This window comes from Clarias gariepinus, chromosome 18 (genome assembly GCF_024256425.1).
Source record: "Clarias gariepinus isolate MV-2021 ecotype Netherlands chromosome 18, CGAR_prim_01v2, whole genome shotgun sequence".
Taxonomy (NCBI): Eukaryota; Metazoa; Chordata; class Actinopteri; order Siluriformes; family Clariidae; genus Clarias; species Clarias gariepinus.
Genome location: NC_071117.1, coordinates 13152300 through 13179510, shown reverse-complemented (window position 1 = coordinate 13179510; position 27211 = coordinate 13152300). Strand labels below are relative to the sequence as shown.

Genomic DNA, 27211 nt, shown 5'->3' with positions numbered 1-27211 from the left:
GTGTTTTAAAGTGGCGGCAACAGCTGGATAAAGACTGATAAAAAAGACCTTACAACTCTGAAAGAGAGGACTAGTCCTGTTTTAATTAAACACAGCTTATTTTTTCCACTTCTTAAAGGGGGCCGGTCTACAAACACACACACACGCTTTGCTCTGCCACTCGTTCTCGAACACATACACACACACAGTGTTAATGCCACAGTCTGCTTGGAATGTATGTAATCCGCGTTTGGATGTCTGAGTACTGCGCCTGTCCCTGGTCTGAGGGGCCCTGCGCACTACACGTTGGGTCAGAGTGTATGTGCATGGGGTCAGACTGTGTGTGTGTGTGTGTGTGTGGGCGCAAATGGGGGGGAGGCCAGGGTTATTTTTCCAAGTCTGGCAAAATCAGTGGGAGGGATACTACGAATTTATGGTATGAGAACATGGAAGGACAGAAAGGAGGCGGGGGTGTTCAACTGGGTCATTTTTCACTCGTGTTAAAAAGTGAACAAGATAAAATCTGATAACAATGAATCATTCAAATAGACAACACAATTTATAATATTTTAAATGGATTTTAAGCAACTTATACATGTGTTTTAGTGTTTTTTTTTTTATTATTATATATTTTTATATTGTTGTGTTCATGTTTGTATTTTAATCTCATACATCAGCATACAGCAGGTAACAGGGACAGGAACAGCTTATTACAGTGAAATTTAAGGGCATGATGGCTACTGATCATCAGCTGCAAACCCCCATCGAGATCATCAGAACATAATGAATGCTGTGATGACAAAACTCATCCAGCATCCTATATCTGATATGTTTGCACAAAAGACCCCCCCCCCCAAAAAAAAAAAAAAAAATCTACCAAATCCAACTTATGTAGAACAGTAGATACATAATTAAAATGCAGTTCCAACATTTAACCAACAGAGGTCACATAACTCCTGCACCATATTTCTCCCTTGTCAATGGCCCAGTCCCAAAGCCCACCCTTGGGGTTTTGTGTGTGTGTTCATGTGACTTCCGGTAAGTAAGTTTAATTGTGTCCCATTTCTCAAAGCCCTCTGTGTAAGACCACAGCAAACCTACACTAAGCACATTGCTTTTACAGCAATTATATTTATCCTACAATTCAGTGTAAGTGTGATCTTTGAACTGTGTTGGTCATGGGTTTGTGGTGTGTAACTGCTGACAGCATTATAGTAATAGGTGGTGGGATTGTTCGTCCACACGCTCATAATTTAACGTAGTGTTTCAATGTTTGTCTTAGGGAACCATTTAATGTTCTAGAGAAGGGATTTTCAAGTCAAACTGGGACTTACACATGTGATGACTTACAGTTAGGCATTTGACAGACACCCTTATCCAGAGCACCCTACATTTTTATATCATTATACATCCAAGCAGGTGAGGGTTAAGAGACAACTTTGTGGTCATGGGATTTGAACCTGGGACCTTCTGAACTGTAGGCCAATGCCTGTGACGAAACTCTTAGCCACAGTACAAAGCTGTACAATGGTCTCGGCTGAGGTGGTTCAAAGCCCGCTGTAGTAATTCCTGTGGACATTTGTGGAATGCATTCAGGTAAATACAGCCTGGTTTGGTCACCCCAAATTGCTCGCTTAAAAACAATTTCCACATGTTTGAGCCAATAAAGGAGTTCCTAGTAGGCCAGTGTTTCAGCGGTGAAGTAGGCAGTCTGATCATGGCTCCAGCAATCTGAAAAAACTTTCTACCTTGATGGAATTCAACCATTAGTGTATCTGGAGATTCCATTCACCCATTCTTCCATCTATGAGCCTCTGTAGTCCAACTAGGAACTGTGAAGGCCAATGGTGACTAAGGCCAATTGTATTTATTTCCATTTTTATGACCTTGGTAGGACCTTCAGTTAACATTTACACATTACAGGCAATTCGGAAACACCAATTATCCTAATGTGCATGTCTTTGGATTGTGGGAGGAAACCGGCAAACCCGGATAAAAACCCCAAGCAGAGAATAACATGCAAACTTCAGAACCCAGGACCTGGATGTGCGAGGCGACACCTCTAAGCCACTTGCCGCCATCAAAGGATCATAAAGAGAAATACTGTACAGATTAATCTAGATAAAGAGAAATACAGATTTTTTTTTTTCTTTTACCACTATGCTATTAAATTACTGAATCTGATTTATCAAATGGTCTGGATTAATTCAAGCCACATTTTAATGTCCATGTACACAGCAAAAGTTTTGCTATAAAATGTTCTATACTAACACAGGGACTTGAATGGAGGATGCTCATAATCTAAGACTGATAATTTGAGACTGATAATCTAAGACTTGCATTTGTGCAAGACATTGGTTTGTAAAAGAAATCTCTAGTGCCGACATTTTGTAAGAATCTGTACCTCTTTGCAACCGCATAATTTCTGCTTGCTCGGTACCATGTCAAATTGCATCCTGTTTTGCAAAGCCATTGTACATTTAAATAATTTTGGTCTCCTCATCCATCAGAGCCTGTTTTTGAACTGTTAATTCTTTAGCTGTCTTTTAGTTGGAACTCTTAGAGATTCTATGCAGAAAATTACAAGAGTTTTTCCCCCCATCAGAAAGAGATTTTCTATTGGAAGCTAAGAACCTTTTGATCCAACATACCTTTGGATTGACCCTTGATAAATCTGTTTATGATAAGGCAGTTCCATTCTTTGTGTTGCAATGCCTTTGGGAATTTCAGTCCAGGAGAACCTTACGATTCTTTCTAGTCACAAAACCACAAGGAAGACACTACTGCTGTGACTGAGATTTTTTTCAACTATCAGTGCACCATTGATTGAATTCTAAAATCCAAACTTAAGATAAACTCATGTTTTATATGAATGAAGCCACAGCATTAGAAAAAGGCTTATTTGTTCAGGACCACTGGGAACCTGTTGTCTAACATCTGATCCAGTATGGCTAGTACAAACGTGTTATTTATTACACCACATATCTAAAACATTGTCTCTGATTGGCTCCCCTTTATATAGAAAAAGAACTAAGAAAGCTGCAATAAAATGGTAAGATAATGGCATTAAGGATTAGGTGGTATTTACCTGGAGAAGCAGTCAGGGCCATCATCCCATATGATGAAAACCCTCCAGCTTCAAACTTCATCCCATCCTTCCCTGCCTCCACTTCAACTTTCCCCTGGGGAAGAAAAAAAAATCAAACAATTACAAATTATGAACTTTTATATAGCTATTTAAGCTATAAAAGAGTTCTACACCTACATAAAGAAATTTTTTGTTTTTTTGATCTTAAAGAACTCCTTAAATATCCTATGTAAAACGGTTCAAAATGGTTCAAATTAAAACTATTTGCTGTGTAATTAACTCAATTTGCTCAAAGTGTACAGATAAAAGAAAACTGTCATTTCTATATGTTTTCTCTCTTTATTCTAACACTAGTAGCAAAAATAAGCAGTGCAAGTTTTAACATTTACACCTACTTTTAAACTGTTATACACAAGTTTCCCACTTGAGCTATGTTTAATACTTGTGAAAACCCAAACCTTTTTCCATCTAATATGTCTCAGTTTGTGTTATCTCCATGTCTCACACCTACCATCTAGTACAATATTTCCTAAAACACTTGTGGATTAAATGTCTTTGACAACATTAATAAGATGTCAGGATATCAAAACAGAAAGAGTATAAAATTATTGCAGAACGAGTATAAAATATATACTGTATTAGCCTATATATATTTCAAACTGCTTCCAAGCTCCGAGAGGTCTTGGATTTGCACATTTTTCCCCAGTTTGGTCCAGCTCTTCCTGTTCATACTACACCAAATCAGAAGGGGAACGTAAAGGCTAAACTGTACTTCTTCCATCACATATAAGGCTGATCTAGTGCGGTTTTTCCCAAATATTGCTCAAGCTACATCACAGGGAATCCGCCCTGTTCCACATGCAAATTTGTTCGCTGGGGTTCCCAGCAATAAATATCTGTGACATAATCTAAATTCTGTCTCATGAAAACGATTTTGTGCATCACTGCTTTGTGCGCAATCTTTGCAAAATGAAAGACAATAGATCCAAAGACCCTTGATTTCTTAACTATTGTTCAGAGGAAAATCCTCCAGATGAGACTACTATATAAAAATTATTTTTGCAGTTTAAATTATTCCTCAATCACATTACTCGCTGCTTAGCATGTGAAGCAGCGTGCTTTCACACAAAAAGTGTTGATGTAATTTTTTTTTTTTACAATTAAATTAATCATGCTTTTGCCCTGGGTTTTTCCTCATGGTTTTATGTTCTGAACTCTGAACTTTTGTTCTAGACTTCAGTTCCCAGTGTGAACTTACACCACAGTCACATGCTTTTAAATGTATTGACATATTTGATTAGTTTGCCTATTTAAAGTCAGTTGTTCAGTTAGTTAATTGACTTGAATCTGTTTAAACTGTTGTGTTTAGTTTCTTGTCTCTGTACTATTTTTAGGTTAGTTTTAGCCATTAGCTTGTGGCTAACCATAGCCTTACTTCTTGTGTTTTTTTATTCTGTGTTTGTTCAAGAAAATGTCACAATGTTAAAAAAAAAAAAAACAGAAAAAATTCTGCATTTGCATCTTGCCTCACCTCACTACATAAAATTTCTAAAAACAAACAAACAAACAAAAAACTTTGGAATTAATACATCGATGTAAAGCTGTTTTGTGACCATGTCCATTGTTAAATGTGCTATTTAAATAACACAACATTGACTTGAATCTGTTTCAACTGTTGTGTTTAGTTTCTTGTCTCTGTTCTATTTTTAGGTTAGTTTTAGCCATTAGCTTGTGGCTAACCATAGCCTTGCTTCTTGTGTTTTTTTATTCTGTATTTATTTAAGAAAATTCACTAAATCATTACATACAATTTCTAAATAAAAAACAAACAAAGAAAAAAAACATTAGAATTAATACATAAACGTACTGCTGCTTTGTGAATATGTCCATTGTTAAACTGTGCTGTTGAACTAATAAAATTGAACTAAACTGTATCCTAGAACATCATGATTTTAAAGTTAACAATCAATAATTTCCATGGATTCCACTCAGTTTCAGAAAGAGTTTCCTGCAAGAATGATTTCCAAGTCTAACCAGACATAACCTGGGAAGTGTTTAGACATCCTTATCATGGATGTAAAAGTAAACAAGTTTCTTAAGGGCTAACTTCCAAACAGACCAGGACTACCCAAAAATACTAATGACTGACTTGCCCAGTAATGGATCGGTCAGTAATCACCTGGTCGTTTGACCCTCTGGCAGAACACTTGGATATTTAAAATATTACAATGTTTTTTTCTTTCATAAAAATTTATATGAGAAGTTCTTGATGGCGCATTATATTTTCTAAGAGTGTATACGAGTAATCCAGCTAACCTGCAGAACGAGGATGAAGTAGTCCGCAGGTCTGTTGCGGACATAGAGGTAATGTTCTGGCGCTTTCTTGTTTTTCTCATTAAACCTAAGTTCCTGGATTACATTCGGATGCTTCAGTAACCTCAGCAAGATCTTCTCAGACATCTGATTTACAGCAAATGTTTCCACCTCTGTAAAGTAACAAGGAGCACAACACACATTTGTGAGAAATATCAATACCACCATAGACATTTAACACAAACTTAAAATGCTGTCTTCCACTCTTATCTATATAAATAAAAGAATGGTTTTGCCTGTACATTGGTCAGAACAATGATATTTTAACGGTTAACAGATTGGAGGACCCGAACCCAGTCTCAGAAAAATTTCTGTCTGTATGTCCATATGTCTGTATGTCTGTCCAGACAGATTTTGTCACAGCATTACGTAAAACTGGCTGGACAGAATTTAATGAAACTTTGCCATTCAGTTGATACTGTATTTGCCTGAAGTTAAACCTTTGCCATAAATGAAAGCAAAATGTTAAGTGGAAGGGAAGTTATGAGCCAGATTATAAATCACAAGTTTTGAAAGTGTACTGTACATGCCTTAAACTGTCGGCACGTCCATGATGGCGCCGGTTAGGTGGCTGCCGTCGCGACTCTGTGGTCGCACAAAATCATTTCACTGCATATTGTACTCTGTATGATTGTGTATGTGACAAATAAAATTTGAATTTGAAATTTGATTCAATCGCTGGACAAAATATAAAGACACTTTTGCAGTACTTAGATATCTGCCTAAAGTTTAACCTCCACCATAAGTAAAATCAAAATGTTTACTAAAAGCAATGTTATGAGCAGTTACAGTATGTGCCGGATTTCATAATCTACTTTAAAATGAGATACTAATAAAAACTTGCTCAATGTAAACAATCACCTGCACCAATATCTATTAACTAGAAAATCAAACCTAAACACTTTCACTGGGATTACTTAATATTTTCACTGTTGAAATAACAGTGCTGAAGTGGTGTAAGAAAACAAAATGCAATCTTTATCTGAGCTACTTTTACGATTTCTCATCTGTGATTCACTCTCTGATACCGAACAGGGAGTGTATTTGGCTAATGATGAAAGAAGTACAACTTGGCATAAACAAGGCGTTAAATTAGTCAAGCTGACAAAGTTCTGCCGTACAGAAAGACAGACAGTCATCACATCACATAAGCAATTTGACCTTTGGTGTGTAATATGCCAAAGCACTTGTTATCATGAGTTAAACAAATTTAAAAACAACTATAACACCTTCATTATATATACACACACACTGTATAAATACTATGTATAAATACTATATATATATATATATATATATATATATATATATATATATATGTTTTTTAATAAAGAAATTGCTGAACAAAAATCACAAATTACTCACTCAAGGCAGAATATACCCTGGACAGGGTGCCAATCCATTGCAGGGCACACACATGCACACGCTCACATGCTTTGGAAACACCAATTTATCTAATCTGCACGTTTTTGGACTGTAGGAGGAAACCAGAGTACCCGGAGGAAAGCCATCAAGCACAGGGAGAAAATGTAAACTCATTGTACACATACTCCTTGTGACAGATTTGGCACACAGCAGTTACCCGGATGCGCAGAAAAAAACAACAAAAAAAAATCATTTAAATATTTAAAATCGATAATGATCACTATAATCAATGATCGTCTCATCAATACTTGCTACTGTGGACTTGTATTGCTGGCCTGGAGAGGATTTTACAGTGGAGGGTAAAAGAGGGTAAATGACCTAGGCTGGCTAAAACTTCAAAAGAAAGCCACCAGTATACTGTGCGTCAAAACATCAACCACCGCATATTCCACACAAGCTGATACGCATTACTGTACTGTAGTTGTATAAGCAAAAAGTAAGGTAATGAATCCTCCACACCCTTTCAACATCTTCATCTTTTTCTGGCTCTGTTCTTTCATCATTTTCATTCTGCTTCTTCAGTACATTTCCTCCCTGATCATTGAGATGAGATAGTTTGCACTCTCACCATCTCTTAATCTCACAATTCATGGTTCTACACACATGGTTCCTTCTAGAAAGAGCCTTAAGCTCTCTGTTAGCCACCTAGCAGACCGCTTGAACCGAAACTGCCTTCAGTTCTTCTATAAACAGGCACATCAGCTTAACCAAAACCAAAAAAAAAATGCTTTATTTAATTAGGTTTTTAAAAATATTACATCCACTATTTTGGATTTTTTAGTTCTCAAAGTTGATGTCCTCTTTATTAAAGAAAAAGAAATACAGTAAATGCATTATGTAAGGACTAAATTATGACAGGGTTTCAGCTTAAAACAACAAGTTAAGCTTAAAACCAAAGGTGGAAGTTAACTGAGTACATTTACTTTCTTGCTGTACTTAAGAACATATTTCGCATATCTGTACCTTGAGTAATTTTATTAGGGATACCTTTTACTTGTACTTAAAAGTACTTTAAATATCTGTCCTTTATTTTTTTTACTGCATTTCGTCACTTAAGTAAGAAGTGGGAATTTGTCAGCTGCTGACTATAATGTTGAATTGCATGACTTGCCTTTCCTTTAAGTCACGGCTAATCATGTAACATTGTAACATAATAATGAAATCAGAAGTAGAGCTGCGTGAAGACAGTGATGACAGTGCATTCAAGACAACTTGTTCAAAGTTGTAAAGGTGGAGGAAGGGAGGGAAAGAAAAAGTCTATTGTCAGTCTTTTATCTATTTATTATTAAATAAATTTAAAGAAGAGTACTTTGGTACTTTTACTCAAGTGGATAATTAAATGGATTTTTTTCTGCTTTTACTTGAGTAACTGTTGCCCTGCGAAATCTCTACTTTTACTCAAGAATGGGATTTGTGTACCCACAACTGCTTTCCACTGCAATGTTGATTTTTTTGTTCATGTCAGTGGTTATTCCTCTGTCGCCAAAATTTAAAGATACATTTTAATTTTTCGTAAGAAAAGCCTACTTATGAACAAACATACCACATAACCACACCATAACTGAAACATAAATGCAGTACTGCAAATACATGCAAATAGGAGCAACCCATAACTTCTTAGATACAATACAAATAATTCCAATCAATCAACTCATTAAATTTAATAAAATTATGTAGATTAAATTAGAGTAGAGGGAACAAATGGTTTACTACACCAGGCTGTAAAATGCCTTAAGATGCAATTTTTAAAAATGAGTTATTTATGTCAAAACCTCAACAGCAACCTCATTTCCCCTCTCGTCTGTTCCAACCACTCAGCATCAGCATCACCAGTATACTAATCACTGACCTGATCATCATCTGCACCTGTTTCTGACTGGCTCATGCCTTAAGTTGATTCAGAGGTCACTGTGTCGCTTAACAAACAAAGAAATTCCTCTGAAATTGGTCAGGTACTGGGACTGGACTGAAAATGAGAGTCAAAAAAGTCCTTCAGGATGCATGGCGAAGTTTCCTTCAAGTTTAAAAAGTCTGGCTCAAGACTTTCATACAGTACTGTATATCATATTAACTTTTTTGCTCATTTACAGTACGTGTCCTGTTGTTGTCATTATAGAAAACAGAAGAACAGAATATACTGTGATTTGCTTTATAGAGCTGTTTATTTTTAAGAACATTTATTATACCTGATTGTGTTAATAAATAGAGAAAAAATCCAGATAATATATAACAAATAATTACTAATAAATACAGTAAACATGTCATAATTATCAAGGCTTTTAACCAAAGATTTAAATTCTCTAGGTTGGATAGGCATGTGCCCATATCTGTTTCAACAGCATAGGCGTTTATTAAAATGCTGAGTGGATAAAAAGTGGTTATCAAACACATATAATTTATCATAATTTTTTTATTTAATTTTTTATTTATAATTTTGACATTATACTAAACTGACTTGAAGTAATAGAGCAAAATGCTAAGGACAAAACTGAACAATTGTTAAATGGACACTGATATGAAATATTTTTTTTCTTTTTACATTTAACTGACATCATCTATGACTATGTAACTACTTTAAAATAATAATAAAAAATAAATACATAATTGGTAACCCGTATACAGTGTTTCTTCCTCCTTTTCTTGTTTATCAAGGAACATTTTGACTCAACTTCCTCAAATTAAACTTGCCTAATGTAATTAAAGTGGCACAATTTAAATAAATAAATAGATAAATAAAAGCCAGGCATTTAATAGATATGTGGATATGTGTGTCACCATGGTAAACAACACGTACCAGGCCTCACTCCTCACTCCTCTGCAGGGCTAGCATGCTAACAAACTAGTCACAAGGCACACTGGGGGAAATCGAGCAGCCACGCAGCACACTTGCCTGTTGCTAGGAAACGCAGAGTAGCCAGTAGAAGCTGAGGTGATATTTTAACCTTCATTTCATTGTCCATGGGCTTGAAGGCCGAGAAATCCTGCTTCCTCTCCCGATGGGTGATTCTCTTTTTTGTTTTGTTGTCAGCTAATGGGGAAGTCAGGGTGAGAGGAAAGAAGGGAGGTGGTTTTTACTGAAATTCCTTGATACAGAAGATCTTGATACAGATATAGGTGATGAAAACATCCTGAACATAAAAAAGAAATGCTGAAGACTGGCTTCACCTTGCAAAGACAACACTGGGGGAAGGAAACTACTCACTACTACTGTTACTTAAAACACAGCAATATAGTAAAAAAAAAAAAAAAAAGATAAAGAGGATGCACTTACTGTATAAATCTGTCTCATCCAGGATTTCGGACTTGATTATTTCTTCGATGACATCCTCCAGGGTGACGATTCCAAGCACCTCATAAAAGGGATCACCTTCCCCTTCGTTGTTGACCCTCTGAACGATGGCCAGGTGCGACTTCCCTGAGCGATGACAAAACATACCACTATGATTGTTGTGACAAAATGAGGGGAGAGAACTTTTATCCCAAAAGGTTTATCCATGCCGTTGCTGCAATCAGCTAGGAACACACTTGTGAATCGTGAAGCTTTTTCAGGGACCATGCTTGGGTCCCTTTTGGACAAAAAGCCAGAAAAATCATTATGGATACCTCATTTGAAAAAAACAAACAAACAAAAAACCCCACATCATTACATTCCTCTATAACCATGCATTTGTAAAAGTCACATGACAAAATCTTTTTAGGATCAAACATTTTTAAGGAGCTCCTAGCAAATTTAGACTTTAACAGGCATAACTATGAGAACGAAACTTACTTCCCATCGCTGTTGATAGTTAGCATGATTAGGGATAAGAATCACCAGGGCCCATGATACAATATCACGATACCTAGCTGTCGATTCGATTTGTATTGTGATTCTCTAAGTATCACAAATCTTTAAATGTCCAAATTGAATATAAAATTGAAACTCTAAATCTTTATTCAACAGCTTCACAACCGAATCGAACATGAGCAATTAAATCCAGACCATTCCTTATAACATTTGGTCTACATTTATTGGTTAAACAATACAAAATAATGTCAAATACAATAATTTAAAATTCAATCTAAAATAGATTACACATAAAAAATAAACTGTTTTACCAGACTGCTATATAACTGTTATCTTTAAAAAAAAAAAAAAAAAACTAAGCAAATAATTCACTCCTACCAAATAGGACACTGTGCTTCCTGTTAATGTTTAAATAGTCTAGAGTGCACCACCTGTATGAGTATAGAGGAACTGAGAGGAACCACCTCAAATACAAACATACCAACATTTTATGTATATGTATATATCATTTTTTTCTTTTTAATTGAACTGCGAGTTGGTGTATTGATGCAAGAAAGAATTTCTATACATAATCAAACTGATTTTTCCACATCTTTAGTAATACATTTTAGAAATTTGGAACAAAGCTGTTTAGCTGTTAGTTGCTAGGTCTGTGTAAGCTAGGTCTTAGCATTCGGTTTTAAAGCTTAGAAACAACACACTCAATAACATTTAAGAGTTTCAGAAAGTCCTTTACCTAGCCTTACCTGAAGTTTAGCAAAAGCATAATTTATTAGTAACTAAAATCTGTAGGTAGAAATTTTTCATTTGTAATCTTTCTTGTATGTTTACTTTCATATTTTACATTCAGACTTACACGGTATGGTCAAAAGTATTTTTTTTTTTTCAGGAGTTTCAATCAGGCAATATCAATGCCTCAGCACACCAAGACATCTTGGACAATGCTATGCTACAAAATCTGTGGCAACATTTTGAGGAAAGTCCTTTTCTATTCCGACATGACTGTACTCTGTGCTCTATAAAGACATGGTTTGATGAGTTCGCTGTGGAAGAACTTGACTGGCCCCAACACAGAGCCCTGACCTCAACCCCATCGAGCACCTTTGGGATGTACTGGAACGGAGATTGCGGGCCAGGCCTTCTCATCCAACATCAGTGTGTGATCTCATAAATGCTCTACAGAATGAAAGGGCACATATTCCCACAGAAGCACTCCAAAATCTTGTGGACAGCCTTCCAAGAATAACTGTTATAGCTGCAAAAGGGTAACCAACTCCATATTGAAGTATATGTATTTTGATACAATTTCATTGCAGATTTGGCCATTTACTTATGTCCATAAAGTGTTTACTATATAAAAACATTAGAGAGATTAAGTATAAAGCTGTTGTTGGTTAGCATGAGGTCAGATAGGGATTAGCATTGAGTTAGTTTTTGTTATATACCATTAGAGATATCATGAATATACTGATGCCATTTGAGAGTTTAGAACAAGGTAAAAAACAAGCTAAGCCCTAGCTAATGTTTTTATTGTTTGGATAAACGGTGAAAGGGTTCGTCAACGTGCCTTCCCATATTCGGCACATGGGGCAATGAACACTTCCCATCCTGGAGATATACTGTATCTGTGGTTTCGTCTGTATGTCTGTAAGTCTGTCCAGCCAGATGTCATTATAGCATCACTCAAAACTGGCCGTACGCAATGTACGGAAACTTTTGCAGTACTTGAATATCTGCCTGAAGTTTTACCTGCACCACAAGTGAAAACAAACTGTTGAGCTAAAGCGATGTTATGAACAGTTCTGGATTTAATAATCTACTCTAAAATAAGCTACTTGCTCATTGTAAAGAAACACCTGCACCAATAGATATTAAGTAAAAAAGCTACACAGAATATTTTTACAGGGATTACTTCATATTTTCACTGCTAAAATAACAGCGCTGAAGTGGTATAAGTGAACTTTAATGCGTTTTAAGACAGAACTTTATGCGAGCTACAATTTCTCTCCGATACAGAACAATGAGTGTATTTGACTATGATGAAAGAAGTACAACTTTGCATGAAGATTTCTTGTTTTTCTTGCTTTGCTTGTTTCTTTGTATTAATAAGTAAGGCAGAGAGACATGCACTGTACGTGGGCTTCAACCTAAAATAATAATATCACCGATTACATTAAAGTTAATCAGCTCATTTTTAGCTTTAACCTTTAAACCATCTCTACTAACTCTTTACCCGTCAACAGCGGGTACTTATGCTTGTGTTATATATCAGCAAATAAGTACCATGGTGCTGTCAACAATAACATGGTACTACTGCATATACCATGGTACAGGTACAGGTACTATCGGACTTCCATGTTACCTATACCACCTTGAAAGTGATGATTATCATCATAATATAAACTGGAATGACAATAATAATATAATAATATTTCTGATTTCTCTTTGCCAATTCGTTGTTGTCATCGCTTTAATGTCTAATTTTTACTGGGTTAAAAAACAGAGAACTTATGTTTTCATCACTGGCTCAATACTACTCAGTACCCTAGTGCACTGTACCACCTATTCCGGGCTCGACTGTCCTTTGGGAATATGTGTATTACCGGTTTCCTGGCATTACCCTCACTCTTGTTGTGGACTTCAATGTCTGAGTCTGTTCCCCCAAACACTGTGGTGTTTTGTCTCGTAGTGTGTCTTGGGCTCAAAATCATTCAAGGTGGTCTCAACAACACATCACTTAAATTCAAGTAACTGAAGCTTTTAATTTGTGCGCTAATAGGACTGCTGCTGTCCAATATACATACAATATATATACAATGAACCTCACTGTCTGATATTTGTTTTGTCCATTTACATAAAGATACATTATCTCAAATCGGTGTGTGGAATCATATACAAGGATACATGCTTTGGCACATTTTGACAAATGGAAAGACAATAAGAATCAACTTATAATAAAGCAGCTCCATTTCCTAGTCTTCCAAATTAACATTTCTGAAGAACTGCTTAAAATCAAAAGGAGGGGGAGAAAAAAGAAACTATTTACTAAAATACTAAATACTGTTAAACCAAAAAAAAAAACACACACTAAACAAATACTTTGCCTTTTCTCAGCTTGTGATCATTTAAAAGGAATTTTCCAGAGGGCCAGGCTAATATTAGCCCTGAAATGAAGTTTCCATTCCACTTGGGCAGTATTCTCACCAAAGCCACTGCTGGCTGACGTGAGCTGTCTCAGAGCTGGCCGTTTACATGCAGATGGCCGTTTGCTGCAGTTGTAGGAAGTAGGAAGCACTTGGAGCAAATGCAGTAACAACAAACCCGCATTGAGGTGCGTGCCTTGCTGCTCATTGTGTGGTATCCCAGCATTTACCTCACAACGTTGCATAATCAGTACTGCTGCATTAAATAACGGCCTGACAAATGCAGAACGCTTTCTACATGTACCTGAGACGTCAATAATTCCTGGGATTCAGACGCACTGCATAGTTTATGAACCTAAAAAATGACGTCATGCATAATTTTTTTTCAACGTAAAATAAATAAATGAATAATTAATTTTTCACATTGAAAAAACAAATGAACAAAAATCAATAACATTGCAAGTTAGACTCCCTAAGTGCCTAGCACGATCCGTCATGTCATTTGGTGCCAAAGGTTAATGCCGTTTGTAAACAACGTCCAGGTCATGCATTCTTACAGGACCAGTCAGCGAAAAAGCCGTGTCCAAGTAGGGTTAGTCAGATTGGTCCCTATGGAAAAGATTATGAGTCGAATATAAGGGATAACTAGAAATCACATGGGGATAAATATCTAAAGCATTAGCATATAAAGTGGAGGGGAGGTGGCTCCGGATTGTAGTGGAATAAAAACATGTTTGCATAACGTAAGCCAAGGTTCCCTGGAGTACGGCTCGAAACGGCGGAGATCTCGACCGAGCGAAGAAATCAGCTTAGCGGAAAGCACAGTGTTCTCAGTGGGCTTTATCTTAACCTCAATAGATTTGAAATTGAGAGAATGTGATGTTGCTTATTAACGCAATAAACGCAGCATGTGGCTTAGGCTGAAATCAACATACAAGCAAGAAAACTGCCTGTTACACCACATCCCTTATAAATCCGACTTTTTATTTCAGATTTTATCAGCAAATAAAAAAGGAAAATTTAAAGAACTGAGGAACAGACAGAAGGACAGACAAACATACTATGCTTATTTATAGTTCCTGATGTTCTATATTTATCCTCAAGACTTTTTTTTAAGAAGGACAGAGGGGTTCTCGGGGTGAGCCCTCATGACCTCCAGGACATTAATGGATAGTGGGCAGCCTTAAAGAGAAAAGGCAATGGGCAAAGTCTAAACAGAGATTTTCCATGATGCATGCTTCAAACCCTAAGCCGAAACCTGAGGCTGTGTAAACCTTCTAAGGGTCGTGGTTTAAGATCAGATTTTGCCATTCACACCAAGGGATATAAGCATGGCAGGGGGGGGCTTTTATAAACTGTTTATATACTCTATATAGACTCTGGTTTTAACCCGATGTGAAGACACTGGGGACTCCTTCTGGAAATTTTACATAAAATACCTTCTCACAGAAACCATCACCATATCAACAACTGCACAGTTTTTAGATATGTTTATGTAGATCATATATCTTCCCTATAAATTGCCTGCTAGAACTGAAATGACAATACCGTTGGAATTGCTCTAATATAAAATGAACCAATCAGATGTGCATTATCGGTTCTATTTGTAGGTTTTAACGGAACCGACGGTGACGACTCTGAAACTTAAAATAAACGAGATCATATCATAGGTTACTGTGTGTGGTTTGTGTGTGTGTGTGTGTGTGTGTGTGTTTGTGTGTGTGTGTGTCAGGGGACTCATTATGTAATCCCATTACCTCGAAACCATCATATCCTGCTTGTCCTCTAGAACAGAAAATCAATAACGCTTAGAGATAAATGGCATGCATTTCCGTTTTCATTTGTTCCCTCGTCATCCTCATCATAAAGCCTGAACTAATGACATGCAGATGACACTGATGTAATTATGTTTAAGTGATAGCATTGCAATGTAGTTTTAGCACCACTTCTGTGGCTGAGAGAGTTTGAAAAAGAGTAAAAGGAACACACAATGTGAGACAGCACCACAGCGCTGATAAAGTCTCCATCTCTCCATCCCTCATCTCTTCAGAGACTCTTGGTCTTTTCCACCGTTCCCAGCTTTTATTTCTGGAACCGACGTTGTCATTTTCCATAGCGCAACTCCCACTATAAATACACATATAAGGCCACTGGTCTCGGGCACAAACTAATCAGCAGTCATCAATAGCTTAGATACGACGAATACTAAGAGCATGATAAGAAATCCTTGCGAAAACATATAATATACTCTATATGTGTTAAGAAATATATGTTAGAATTTGACATTACAGTATATAAACCAAAGCTGGTGTAGTGGCTTGCACTGCTGCCTTGAACCTCCATGTTCCGGGTTCAATTCCCGCCTTGTGGTCTGTGTTCATGGAGTTTGCATGTTCTCCCCATGCTTGGTGGGTTTCCTCCGGACGCTCACAGTCCAAAGACATGCAGATTACACTAACTGGTGTCCCCAAACCGCCCATAGTGTGTGAATATATGTGTGTATGTGTGTGCCCTGCAATAAATTGGCACCCCGTCCACATCCCTTTGCTCTTCAAACTGCCTCAATTCCGTTTCCTTTGAGATTGTGCTCCATGTTGCCATGATTGCATGACTGCACATTTTCTCACTTTCAAGCTGTTAATCTCCAGTTTTATCACATCCCAAAGGTGTTCCATTAAATTCAGATCCTGTAACCGTAAAAGCCATTTGAGACAAAATACATTATCGTGCCAGAAGTAGCCTTTAAGAGACGGGTAAAATTGTGTCCATGAAGAGAAACACATGGTCAAGACGACTTGATTGCCATTACACCACCTCCGCCAACCTGAAATTCATGGATTCATATTCTTCATGCCAAATTCTTATCCTATGTACAGGTATGTGCGTCTAAGAAATCAGAAATCAAGATTTCTCAGACAAGGATACTTTTTTCCCCGTCTATAACTGTATAACCTATCCCCATTAGAGCCTTAATCCTATGGATTACATCCACTTCAAGGTTAATCAAGTTTGGTACATTCTGTGATGCTTTTTTGCTCACCACAATTATACAGAGTGGTTATGTGAATATCTTCTCTCATCTCTTTGAACTTTTGCTGACCGAATGTATTATTTTTATTTTTTTTAGCACCATTTCAAAAAAACCTAGAGAGAAAATTTCCAGGAGATCAGCACTTCTAGAAATACTCAAATCCACCCTGCTGGCACCAACAATCATGTCATGGTTACAATCACAGAGATTACTGAGATTTGTTTCCCCTCATTGGGATGTGAACATTATCCAAAGCTGACAGGCCATATGTGCAAGAATTTATGCCCCACATGATTGATTATTGTATAATTTGATCTTTAATCTGATAATTGTACAGTATGTGACGTGATGCATAGGGGTTCCTAATATAGTGCTTAGTAAGTGGTAAAACAAAGTGTACGTGAGTGTTTGAAATGAAAGACTATAGTGCTTTCAAATATGAAACATATGTTTGGAAATGTTACATTTCATCAAACCTGTTAAAAAATCTACAAAAATATAACTTGATTAATAGTTGGAAAGTACTATATAAGAAGGTGGATGTATCACACTCAGTATTAGCATGGTGTTCCTAATAATGTGGCCATTAAATACATTTTAAGAAAAGCTTGTAATCTTTTGCCTTTTAAACCTTGGCAAAATAATCCATCTGTGAATATACTACCTATGATGTCCTGATCTGATTCCTGATATAGCTGAACTAGTTTTGAGATTTACTGATTGTCTAATTGGATCCACTGACCTGTTTTTTTTTTTTTTTTTTTTTTTACTGTCAACTGACACGACATCTGTCACATGCAGTCCACTTTAGTACTTGCAGATATATATTACTTTAAAAATGATCATATCAGAACTGGGGAAAGTGGGATTGCTACTCTGTGTCAGATGTGTCTGATAAAAAAAAAATCCAAGCAGAGAAAATAACGAGGAAGATTAGAAACTGGAATTGGATTAAGAACACATTAATAAAACCTGGAGGGATACTTTTCCAAGTTTGTGGAAGAAATATAGTCGGAAAACAAATCACGAATGGAGATCACTTATTGCTTAAATGACTGTATAAATCAGAGATGTGTTTAATAACGACAGTAAGAGCATTTCCACACACACACACTCAATGTGATAAGAAGGGACTAAACAGCTGTGCGGCCATAAGAAACCAAGTTGTTAGTGAGAGTGCTCAGAAACAATATGTGTAAAATATATTAAATATGTTAAATATGTGTGCTAGAGTATATTTAATTCTATTTTTACTTTTATTTATTGTTATTTTTCTTTACATTTTCATTTCTTTAATTATTTTTTTTTCCTTGTCTAATCTAGTTTTTTCCTTTCTTACCTGTAAATTTATCAAAGCAACTGTCAAACAAAGACAAATAAATTTCTCTCTTGAATCTTAAAAAAGAATTGAGCTTAAAGTTGGACTTTGAAGCAAGGGGAAAAGGTCATGTGGTCTGATGAGTCCAGACTGACCCTATTCCAGGGTGATGGATGTGTCAGCATGCAATCATGCATAGTGGCCGCTGTACAAGCCTCTGGAGGCAGTGTTATGATCTGGGGTTTCTTCAGTTGCTCAGGTCTAGACTCAAAAACTTTTTGTAGGAACAAACTTAAGTCAGCTGATGATCTGAATGTACTGAATGACCAGGGTATCACATTTATACGTTTTTTTCTTTCCCTGATGGGACAGGACTTAAATACTATCCCAGGCATATTTCAGGACTCTTAAAAGTGTGCAGTGTATAAATAGTATAATATTACTGCATATACTGTGCATACCACATACATATTGTGTATAAAAAATCTAGTCAGTCATCATTATTGTTAGTACACACTAAAACCATGTCATATATGTAAAGCAGAACTAGACACACACATACACACACACACACACACACACAAGTGTGGACAAGCACTACATTTAGGCCAGTGGTTCTCAAAAGTTTCTTTTCCACAAAAGTGAACACTCTGTGCTAGTTAAATAGCGAACCTCCTAAGGACTGGCTTTGTTTTCTCCATGGGCTAGAATGCTAGCGGTTAATGCTAGCAGCAAGCACAACAACATTGACTTCACCATAGCTTTGCAAGCAGCTTTCCTGTCTTTGGAAGTCCACTTTAGGATTAAACCATCATTACTTAAAAGCATTTGAGTTGCCCTTTGCATTTTAAGTCAATTTCTTTTAAAGATGGCCGTCACAAATAAGTTTTTATTCATTTCTTATAGTTATTTGCCCTGCTGGAACAGATTCAATTCCAGCCTTTAAAACATACAAACAAGAAGGCTCATTAATAATTTCAAATCGCCATATGTTCTGTCGATGGTCATGTCTTCTGATTTATCAAGATCAACGTGTGTGAAATTTGTGAAAAAGTATGTTCGTAACTTTAATTTTTTTTCTGTCAGCAGGGAATCTAATAACTTGAACCATGCAGTGCCCTGTTTGGAGTCCAATTAATGCCAGGATCTAAATATGAAATCACACTGAAGTGCAATAAGTTTTATTACTCCGGCATTTTTATAAAACAGTGTAAAGTACAACACATTCATGATGAGCATTATCAGTAGGACATAAATGTAATAAAACATTAAAGCAATAACACAGCCAGTTTCCAAGGCCATTTATCAGTGTAAATGTATTTAAATCCTTTATATCCTGTAAATAATGTATTCCTAAATTATACGTACAAAGTTTTATTACTGTTTTATTGGGATTGTTGCATAATTTAAAACATGTGGATAATGGATAATAGATTCTTAGGCATTTGTAATATCGTGCACGTTCTTTTCGTATCATCTTTTAGTAAAGTACATTTTTTATTTTATTGAGTATTATATCTGCAACACTAAAAACCGGTACACCATGTAGTTATGTCTTTTTGGTATTATTATAATGTAAATTGTTAAATAAACACATTCTAATCTCATTAGTCTCACAAATTAGTCAGTCGAGTTTAGCCATAACTTCAGTCAACTCTGTTCAAGCGTAGATCCTCAGAACTGCCTCTTTGGAATGGCTGTTTTGAGTGTTTGTGTGAGTGTGTCTTAGGGGTGGTTGGGGCAAGAGAGAGAGAGAGAGAGAGAGAGACTCTGCTTGGCCATAATCAATGATGCCAGCCCACAGCCTGTCTGAAAAAAAAAGGTTCTGGTTGGAAGATTTCCACGCCAGGGCATTAGGCAAGGGTTTGTGTCGCCTGTAATTTACAACACTGAGGGAAACGGGCAGAAGGACAATGTGGGTTTGGGGGTGTGTGTGTGTGGGACGTGTTGGAGGAAAGATGGCACTGGGGCACTGGGCCTTGGGAATGCCAAAGGGGCAGTTCAGAAATCCAAGTGGGCTTTTCTGCCCCTGAATATGCATGTAAGTAAGAAGCTGTGTAGTCATGATAGATAGATAGATAGATAGATAGATAGATAGATAGATAGATAGATAGATAGATAGATAGATAAAAACACTTTTTTTCAATGTTTTATGGTCACTCATACAATGTGGAAAAATTGCACCTCACTGTAAAAAAAAAAACTTGATGACTTATATTTGTGCAAATCTTTACTGAATGCTCTCTAAAACCACAGACAGACAGTTGCACTACAGGGGAAGCGCATTAGCAGCAGACATGTTTGTTGGTGTACTTTCCCTTAGAGCATTTCCTTTTCTACCCAGCTATTGTTTGAGGAAAACATATACAGTACAGTACTGTTTGAAAAGGATGGAGTTTATGATAGAAGTGTTATTATCTTATATAATTTGTTGCTTCCTCAGACTGGACATGATTTATTTTATACACCATCAAGGCTGCTATATGATTAAGACTAAGTACAAGGCGTTCGTTAACCTCTTCTCTGTTCTACACACAGTCCCAGTCGAAAGCTTGGACACAAGTTTGGATTTATTTTCTATATTCTAGAATAACAATACTGGATTTTCAAAACTACGAAATAACACATAGCATTAGATTGTGATAAAAAGTTCTGCTATTCTGGAATAGTTCTCATAAGAACGGTATTATTAAGTGCATTTCCAAAACCCATCAAGCTCCATGATGAAACTGGTTCTCATGAAGACCTTCCCAGGAAAGCAAGACCAAACCGAAGCTCTGCTGCAGAGGAGAAGTTCATTTAGAGTTACCAGCCTCAGAAATCACCAATTAACAAACAGCACCTCAGATTATACCCGTTATAAAGGTTTTACAGAGCAGAAGTAGCAGACACTTCTCAATATCAACTGTCCAAAGGAGATTATTGTAGATTTTGGACGCCTTTAGCGTGTTTCACAGTTTACAAGGTAATAAAAATCAGGAAAGACCATAGAATTAGAGGTGTGTCCAAACTTTTGACTGGTAGTATGTATTATCTATCTCAATGCTATTGGCTGTTGTTCGAGTCAGTCAAGCACTTCGACATGCTGTAAGCGTACAGAATCAAATCACAGCTCAGAAAGCTATAACATGGTGAATTTAAATAATTCTCCTTCCTGTGCAGTGTTACGTCATTTTATAGTGCTGTTCTCTTGTTTTAAGCATAGTGAAACTATTACACTGACTTGAGTCCTTGTAAGCATTCAGATAAAAAAAAATTCCATTTACATTTTATACACATGAATTTACAACACATGAGGAGTTGCATTATCACATCTGATCTCTGATATCTGAAAAGTTCCACCACTCCTTATTATATAATATAATATATCAGCACCTTTACGGGTACCCAGGATCAATGTACGTTACATCACAGGTCATAAAACACGCTTAATAGTAACAAGTCATTAAAATTCAGCGGACAGGAAAAAAAAATATGAGTAAACAAAGCGGCAATGAACGGGACAAGCACTTTAAACCCTCCCCAGGAACAAATCTAAAAGCAAACTATTGATCACTTGCCTTCCTAATTTAGAAATAAACCTTAAGCTTGAAATGTACAGTATTAAAATCTAATCATGTCATGATACTAAACATATGAGGCAAAACATTTCTAAGAACGACTTCATGTCTTTAATGTCGTCTGAACTGTCAAATTTGACTTTGCACTATGGATAAACAATCCTGAAAATTTCACGAGGACTGGATACCATTTATAGGACAGGAAAAGATTAAACTGTGTTTGTAAATTTATATATATATAAATGGCTGCATTAGACATCATTCTTGGCCTTTTGGCTAAAATCGAGTGTCGTATTTGTTCTTGTAAAGATGGCAGTAGCTGATGCGAGCAGGCTGGCTAGTGTGACGTGGCTGAGGAATACAGTGACAGTGCAGATGGAGAAGGATGCTGAAATCAGTTGGCCCAGTGCCGTAATGGATAAGCCTTTGGATCTGATGGGTTCAGGTTTCATCTGTTTGTCTGGGCAGGGATAGCTCAGTGAGTTTAGACTCTGGGTAACTGATTACAAGGTCAGCGTTTGCTGCCACTGTTTATTGCTGCCACTGTTGGGCCTTTAAGCAGAACCCTTAACCTTGTCCGCTGCAGAGGTGCTGTACCATGACTGATCCTGCGCTCTGACCCCATCTTTTCCTCATGCAAAGAAAAAAATTTCACTGTTCTGTATTGTACACTGCTCAGCCAAAAAAAAAATATCAATAAATTGAGAGGGTATCACATCCATGGAGTTTTTCTTCCCTGCTGGCACAGGCATATTCCAGGACTTAAATTGTGAAAGAGTGGCTCTGGGAGAATAAAAAATCTGTGAATTGGTCACTGTAATCATAGCTAAAGGTGATTGAATTAAATCAGAAAGTGTGCAACTTTTTTGGACAGGCAGTGTACAGTATATACATGTATATGTACATATGTATATACAATATATATGACCACGGAAGATTGTTCAGTGCATTGTGGAGCTAATCTGTGTCTAACTCTGGCCTGTTGGTGGAACATGTACACCAAATGGTGCTGTGTACTCATACAGGGTTACCCATGGAAAAAGTTTCCCGCCTGCAATACCAGTGCCATGCTTTTCGGAGGAGGCCATAGCTCCTTGCTCCCTGTCTGCCGACTGTCTGTCTGTGTATAAACATAAACAAAGACCATTTTCAGCATCTGTTGTAATTTGCGGGTAAGTGAATAAAAACAATCCACTTGCTTGTTCATCTTGTTATACTATCACCGGAGGCGGCATCTTTTCCATGGCCCACCCTTTTAACCTCTAACATGCAGTTTCATGCAGTATTCTATGGGTTATAGAATAATACTTAAAGAAAAAATTGTGATATGTTTATATAACTGTCTACAGAACTAAAAGATAATGCCCTTTATGGCCCTAGCTGTGCTAGGAATGACTAAGAATGACTCTTTGGCTTATCCAAGAGTGCTCAGGTCTCATCTTGGTGATCTATTACCTTTTGAGAGAATGTATCCTACATGGCTCTGACATTCATGTCCTCCCAAAAGCATCGCTAAACAGGGAATAATTGTGTTAAATTAAGGTTAAACTTAAACACTAAATGGAGGTAGACACCAAAGACTGCACTTGGGGATCCCTGTGTAATTACATATACAGTATAAGGAAATTCCAGACTCCATACTCACCCTGAAGGTGCAAGGCGACAGTGCTAACCACTAAACCACTATGCCACTATGCCGCCCCAGACTCCATGCATTATTATTATTTATCCAGACTTCATTATTCATTATTAACAACACAATGCCATTTAGTCAAACATGTGTCACTCTGACATGATCACAGAACTAAAATCCTACAAAGCCACTCTGATCTTAACTAATTACTACTTAATATCCCATATTAGTCCCAATGATTTAAAGCACAAATGAGAAAATGACAATCTTGGATTGTACCCATGAGTCCATTCCAGAGGTTTGCCTGCCAAATGACCAAATCTGTAGAAGATTCAATTTTTCTTTTTCTCTTTTTTTTATGTATTCCTGAGTCAGCATAATCAGTCACGAGGTGAAACGATTATTGAAATACAAAAACATAAACCAATATACAAAAATTAACATTCAACCTGAGAATAGAAGATCAGTGCAGATTATCCAAGTCTCTAGAAAGCAGCTATAAAACCTATAACTCTTATACAGTATAAATGATAAACATAATATGACACGTCAGAAAGAAAAAGAAGGAAGTAATGGCAAATCAGACACACTTTGTGGGGGCACTTAGGCTGCATTCGCACTTCTTACTAATCGGTTTTACGGCCATTTCATGTTGCACCAGAATCCAAGGAATGTAGGCCATTCAAAAAAAAAAAAGTCAACACCTTAGTATAGTGCTATGAAGCTCATGCGGTACGAAATAGAACAACTCTAGACAGAAAGTAAAAGACAGTATGACTACTTATGGCATATAAAAAGCTCATGCCTGTATATACAGCTTTTTAATATAGGACATTTTTTTTTTATAGATGATGCAATCAATCATAAAATTGATTGACATATTAAAATGTCTCACTCTTTCTGTTAAGAAAAAGACTGTAAAAGTGTAGGTGCGGGCAGAAAGTCTAAGCGTGGAGTCGTGCAGCGTTCAAAGGGGGATCCCGCTTTAGGCACCCGGCCCTGTTCATGCCAACATGACGCCACATAATCCTCACACTTATTCCTGCACAAGCAAGGGTTACCAAGCAAACACTCAAACAAAACTTTGCACTTAGAACAGCATTTAGGGCTGATTACACAGACATGGGGCAAACTTTTACTTTTTACGGCATGAACAATAAACAATGCCTCTCGAATAATATGTAAAAGTAGAATAAGTAGAAGTCACTATGTAATGTAGGAGTCATTGTCACGCAGCCATAACTGATACTATGGTGTTAAAGGAAAATGATGAATTTATAAATGAATGAATACATCAGAAGTGCAGAATTGTGTTTAATATGGCAACCCTAACCCCTAGATATACTCAATTCCTGTCTTAAGCTTAGTGTTACAAAAAAGTTCTTGTCTAGTTCAGGTCTTACCTCACTGGAAGCTTTTTTTTGTTTTGTTTTCTTTGGTTGTGTGGCTCAAGGTTGTTCCTCAGGGACCAATGTTTGGTCTTCTCTTTTTCATTATTTACATTATACAGATTATATAACACTTAGGCTAAATTTTTTCCAAAATGTGTCGCTTATTTACAGCATTTCAAGCACATCACATGTTCAGAACTAAAGCAATATGCTCTAATATATCATCATTTTGTACTATTTTGTATCGGCTTGTATGCCATACATATAAAAAAAAAACTAAAAAGGAAAAAACATGTAATTGTGTTGTGTAAATGTTAAATAAGTTCCTCAAAGGAAATAATATTTCACCAATATTGATATTTAGCGACATGGTGGCTTATTGGTTAGCACTGTTGCCTTGCACCACCAGGTCCTGGGTTCGAATCACACATCAGGTCTCTGTGCATGGAATATCCCTGTGCTTGGTGGGTTTCCTTCCACAGTCCAAAGACATGCGGGTTAGGCCAACTGCCGTTCCCAAATTGCCCAGTGTGTGAATGTTGATGGGAGGTCCTGCTATGGTCGTACAAATTGGAAAAAATACAATGGTCATCATTGGCCTCCATGGTCATGGATGGATGGAATATCTACAATATCTACCTGTTCATAGCCATACTGTACAAGTCTGGTATAGAAAATGAATCAAAACCTTCTGACCAATCAAGAACCAAGAATCACTTTAAACGTGACAACAAAAGTTTTAACTTGAGTATCAGGTAGAAATAGCCACATGCAATGAGAAAAGTAAGTGTGAAAGATAATAAGACAGAGAGATCAACTCTCTCTAAAAAAAGAACCAGGCAGAACACACATGCTGAACTTTCAGAATCCGAGTTTGAGTTCATTGCCCTACTTGAGGCGATAACAAATTATCTCACCTGGCACAAATTCACACAGAGCAGCCTCTACAAATCACTAATAACAATACTGGCAACGCACCAGATTGGGTTGAAAGGTCACTAGGTTCACAGGAGAGGACATCAATCCTCTGAGAAGGGGGAAAAAAAAGTTTAAAGCACTCTCTCGTCACACACTTCAGGCTGAATCCAAGTCTCTTTGTCTTTCTGTACTCTGTCTTGGCGCAGTTCAAGAACCTGTAGAGAACTGGGAAATAGTTTGAAGGATCTTATTCTCTTTCCTGCCTTTATGAACGTGAGTTATATTTAGCACTATTGCACGTTATACAGTATGTGTTATAATTAGTACTTTCTTCATCAAGTATTCTGTTGCTCAAAACACTGAAACTTTATGCAGATGAGATCCAGCAGGTAGGTGACAAAGAACACATGCTCAGGAAACTGGACAAATTATTATAATTTTTTTATTTGGGTGAACGTGAAACCCAGTCTTTTGTCTTGGTAGTCCATATCACTAAACGTTTGGTGTGTTGTGTGTTCTCTGCTTTATATTTACTGTCATCCAGTCTGGCTATTCCTTTCTGACCCCTCTCATCAACCAGTGGCGCCCATGGAGCGAGGTCAGGACCGTATGGTGGAAGTTGCAATAACGCTTAGCCGAGTTCCTTTAATGTGCATGTGGTGTTGGTAAATGATTGTGCGTACAGATGTTTCTCTTTCGCAAGTTGGCGACAAGTTGTCCATCGATTTTGAAGCATCAGGCGCTGAATTTTCACACAGTGGGCTCCGAGCCATCCCGGCTTTGTCGTTTACAGACGTTACAGCCTTCTTTAAAACATTTGCATTCAATTTCTATCACCATGGCTAAGAGTGTCTATCATCGTTCTTACTGTAGCTTGAAGTCTTTCCGTAAGTAACCGTCAACTGGTATTTCACCTTCATTCACGAGTCCCAGTTTGACTTGAATGGACCCCTTTTATGTTGTGATTTTTTTATATATATAATCTTTGTCTGCCATTAAATCTGTATCAATGTGTAATATTTTTTTCTCACTAATAAACAATGTTTGGGGTGAGCAAATGCACTTTTGTCCATAAAGCAGTGAAGAGTTCTTGTCAAGTTATGCTTCAGTGCGTCTCACTGCCTTGGCCCGGGTCCATAAATTCACCTCTGACATACTAATTAAGAGCACAACCCACTGTTAGGTCCTCATTTCCTGTATGCCGCATTCACTCTTAACCTCACAAATAGATTTTTTTTTTTTTTGCTCTTATAAACTGATTCTACCATTTTTCCATCAAATAATTTGTCCTATTTTTGTGTTAGCGGTGCAATTTGTTTTCATTTCAACCCATGATTGTCTTAAATGAAAATGCAACATGAAAGTGGAAGCAGATTTGGAACAAGCGCGCTTGGTGGGAAGAGGTGTTTTGTTCCCGAACTGCTCCACAAGAGTCGATAGATTAATTAACAGTGACTTACCATACAAAGTGCTTTGAACTGAGTGCGTGTGTGTGTGTGCTGAACACAGCCACCGTGACGTGAAGACTTTGACCCACACCTCCTTAAGCAGTCATTAGAATACGA

The 27211-nt window shown here is 37.0% G+C and overlaps 1 protein-coding gene across 2 annotated transcripts in view; it reads right to left on the bottom strand.

Moving 5' to 3' along the window:
* The window catches only part of cnnm2b (cyclin and CBS domain divalent metal cation transport mediator 2b), a 37198-nt gene that overhangs the window by 5934 nt on the left and 4053 nt on the right, over positions 1-27211 (bottom strand). The window contains exons 2-5 of one of the 2 annotated variants that reach the window (XM_053476446.1): positions 10137-10280; positions 9756-9893; positions 5384-5553; positions 3068-3161 (exon numbers count right to left, since the gene is read on the bottom strand). In XM_053476446.1, coding sequence (XP_053332421.1) covers positions 3068-3161; positions 5384-5553; positions 9756-9893; positions 10137-10280 — 546 coding nt within the window. The remainder of the gene's footprint in view (positions 1-3067; positions 3162-5383; positions 5554-9755; positions 9894-10136; positions 10281-27211) is intronic. The other variant, XM_053476447.1, reaches the window with a different exon arrangement.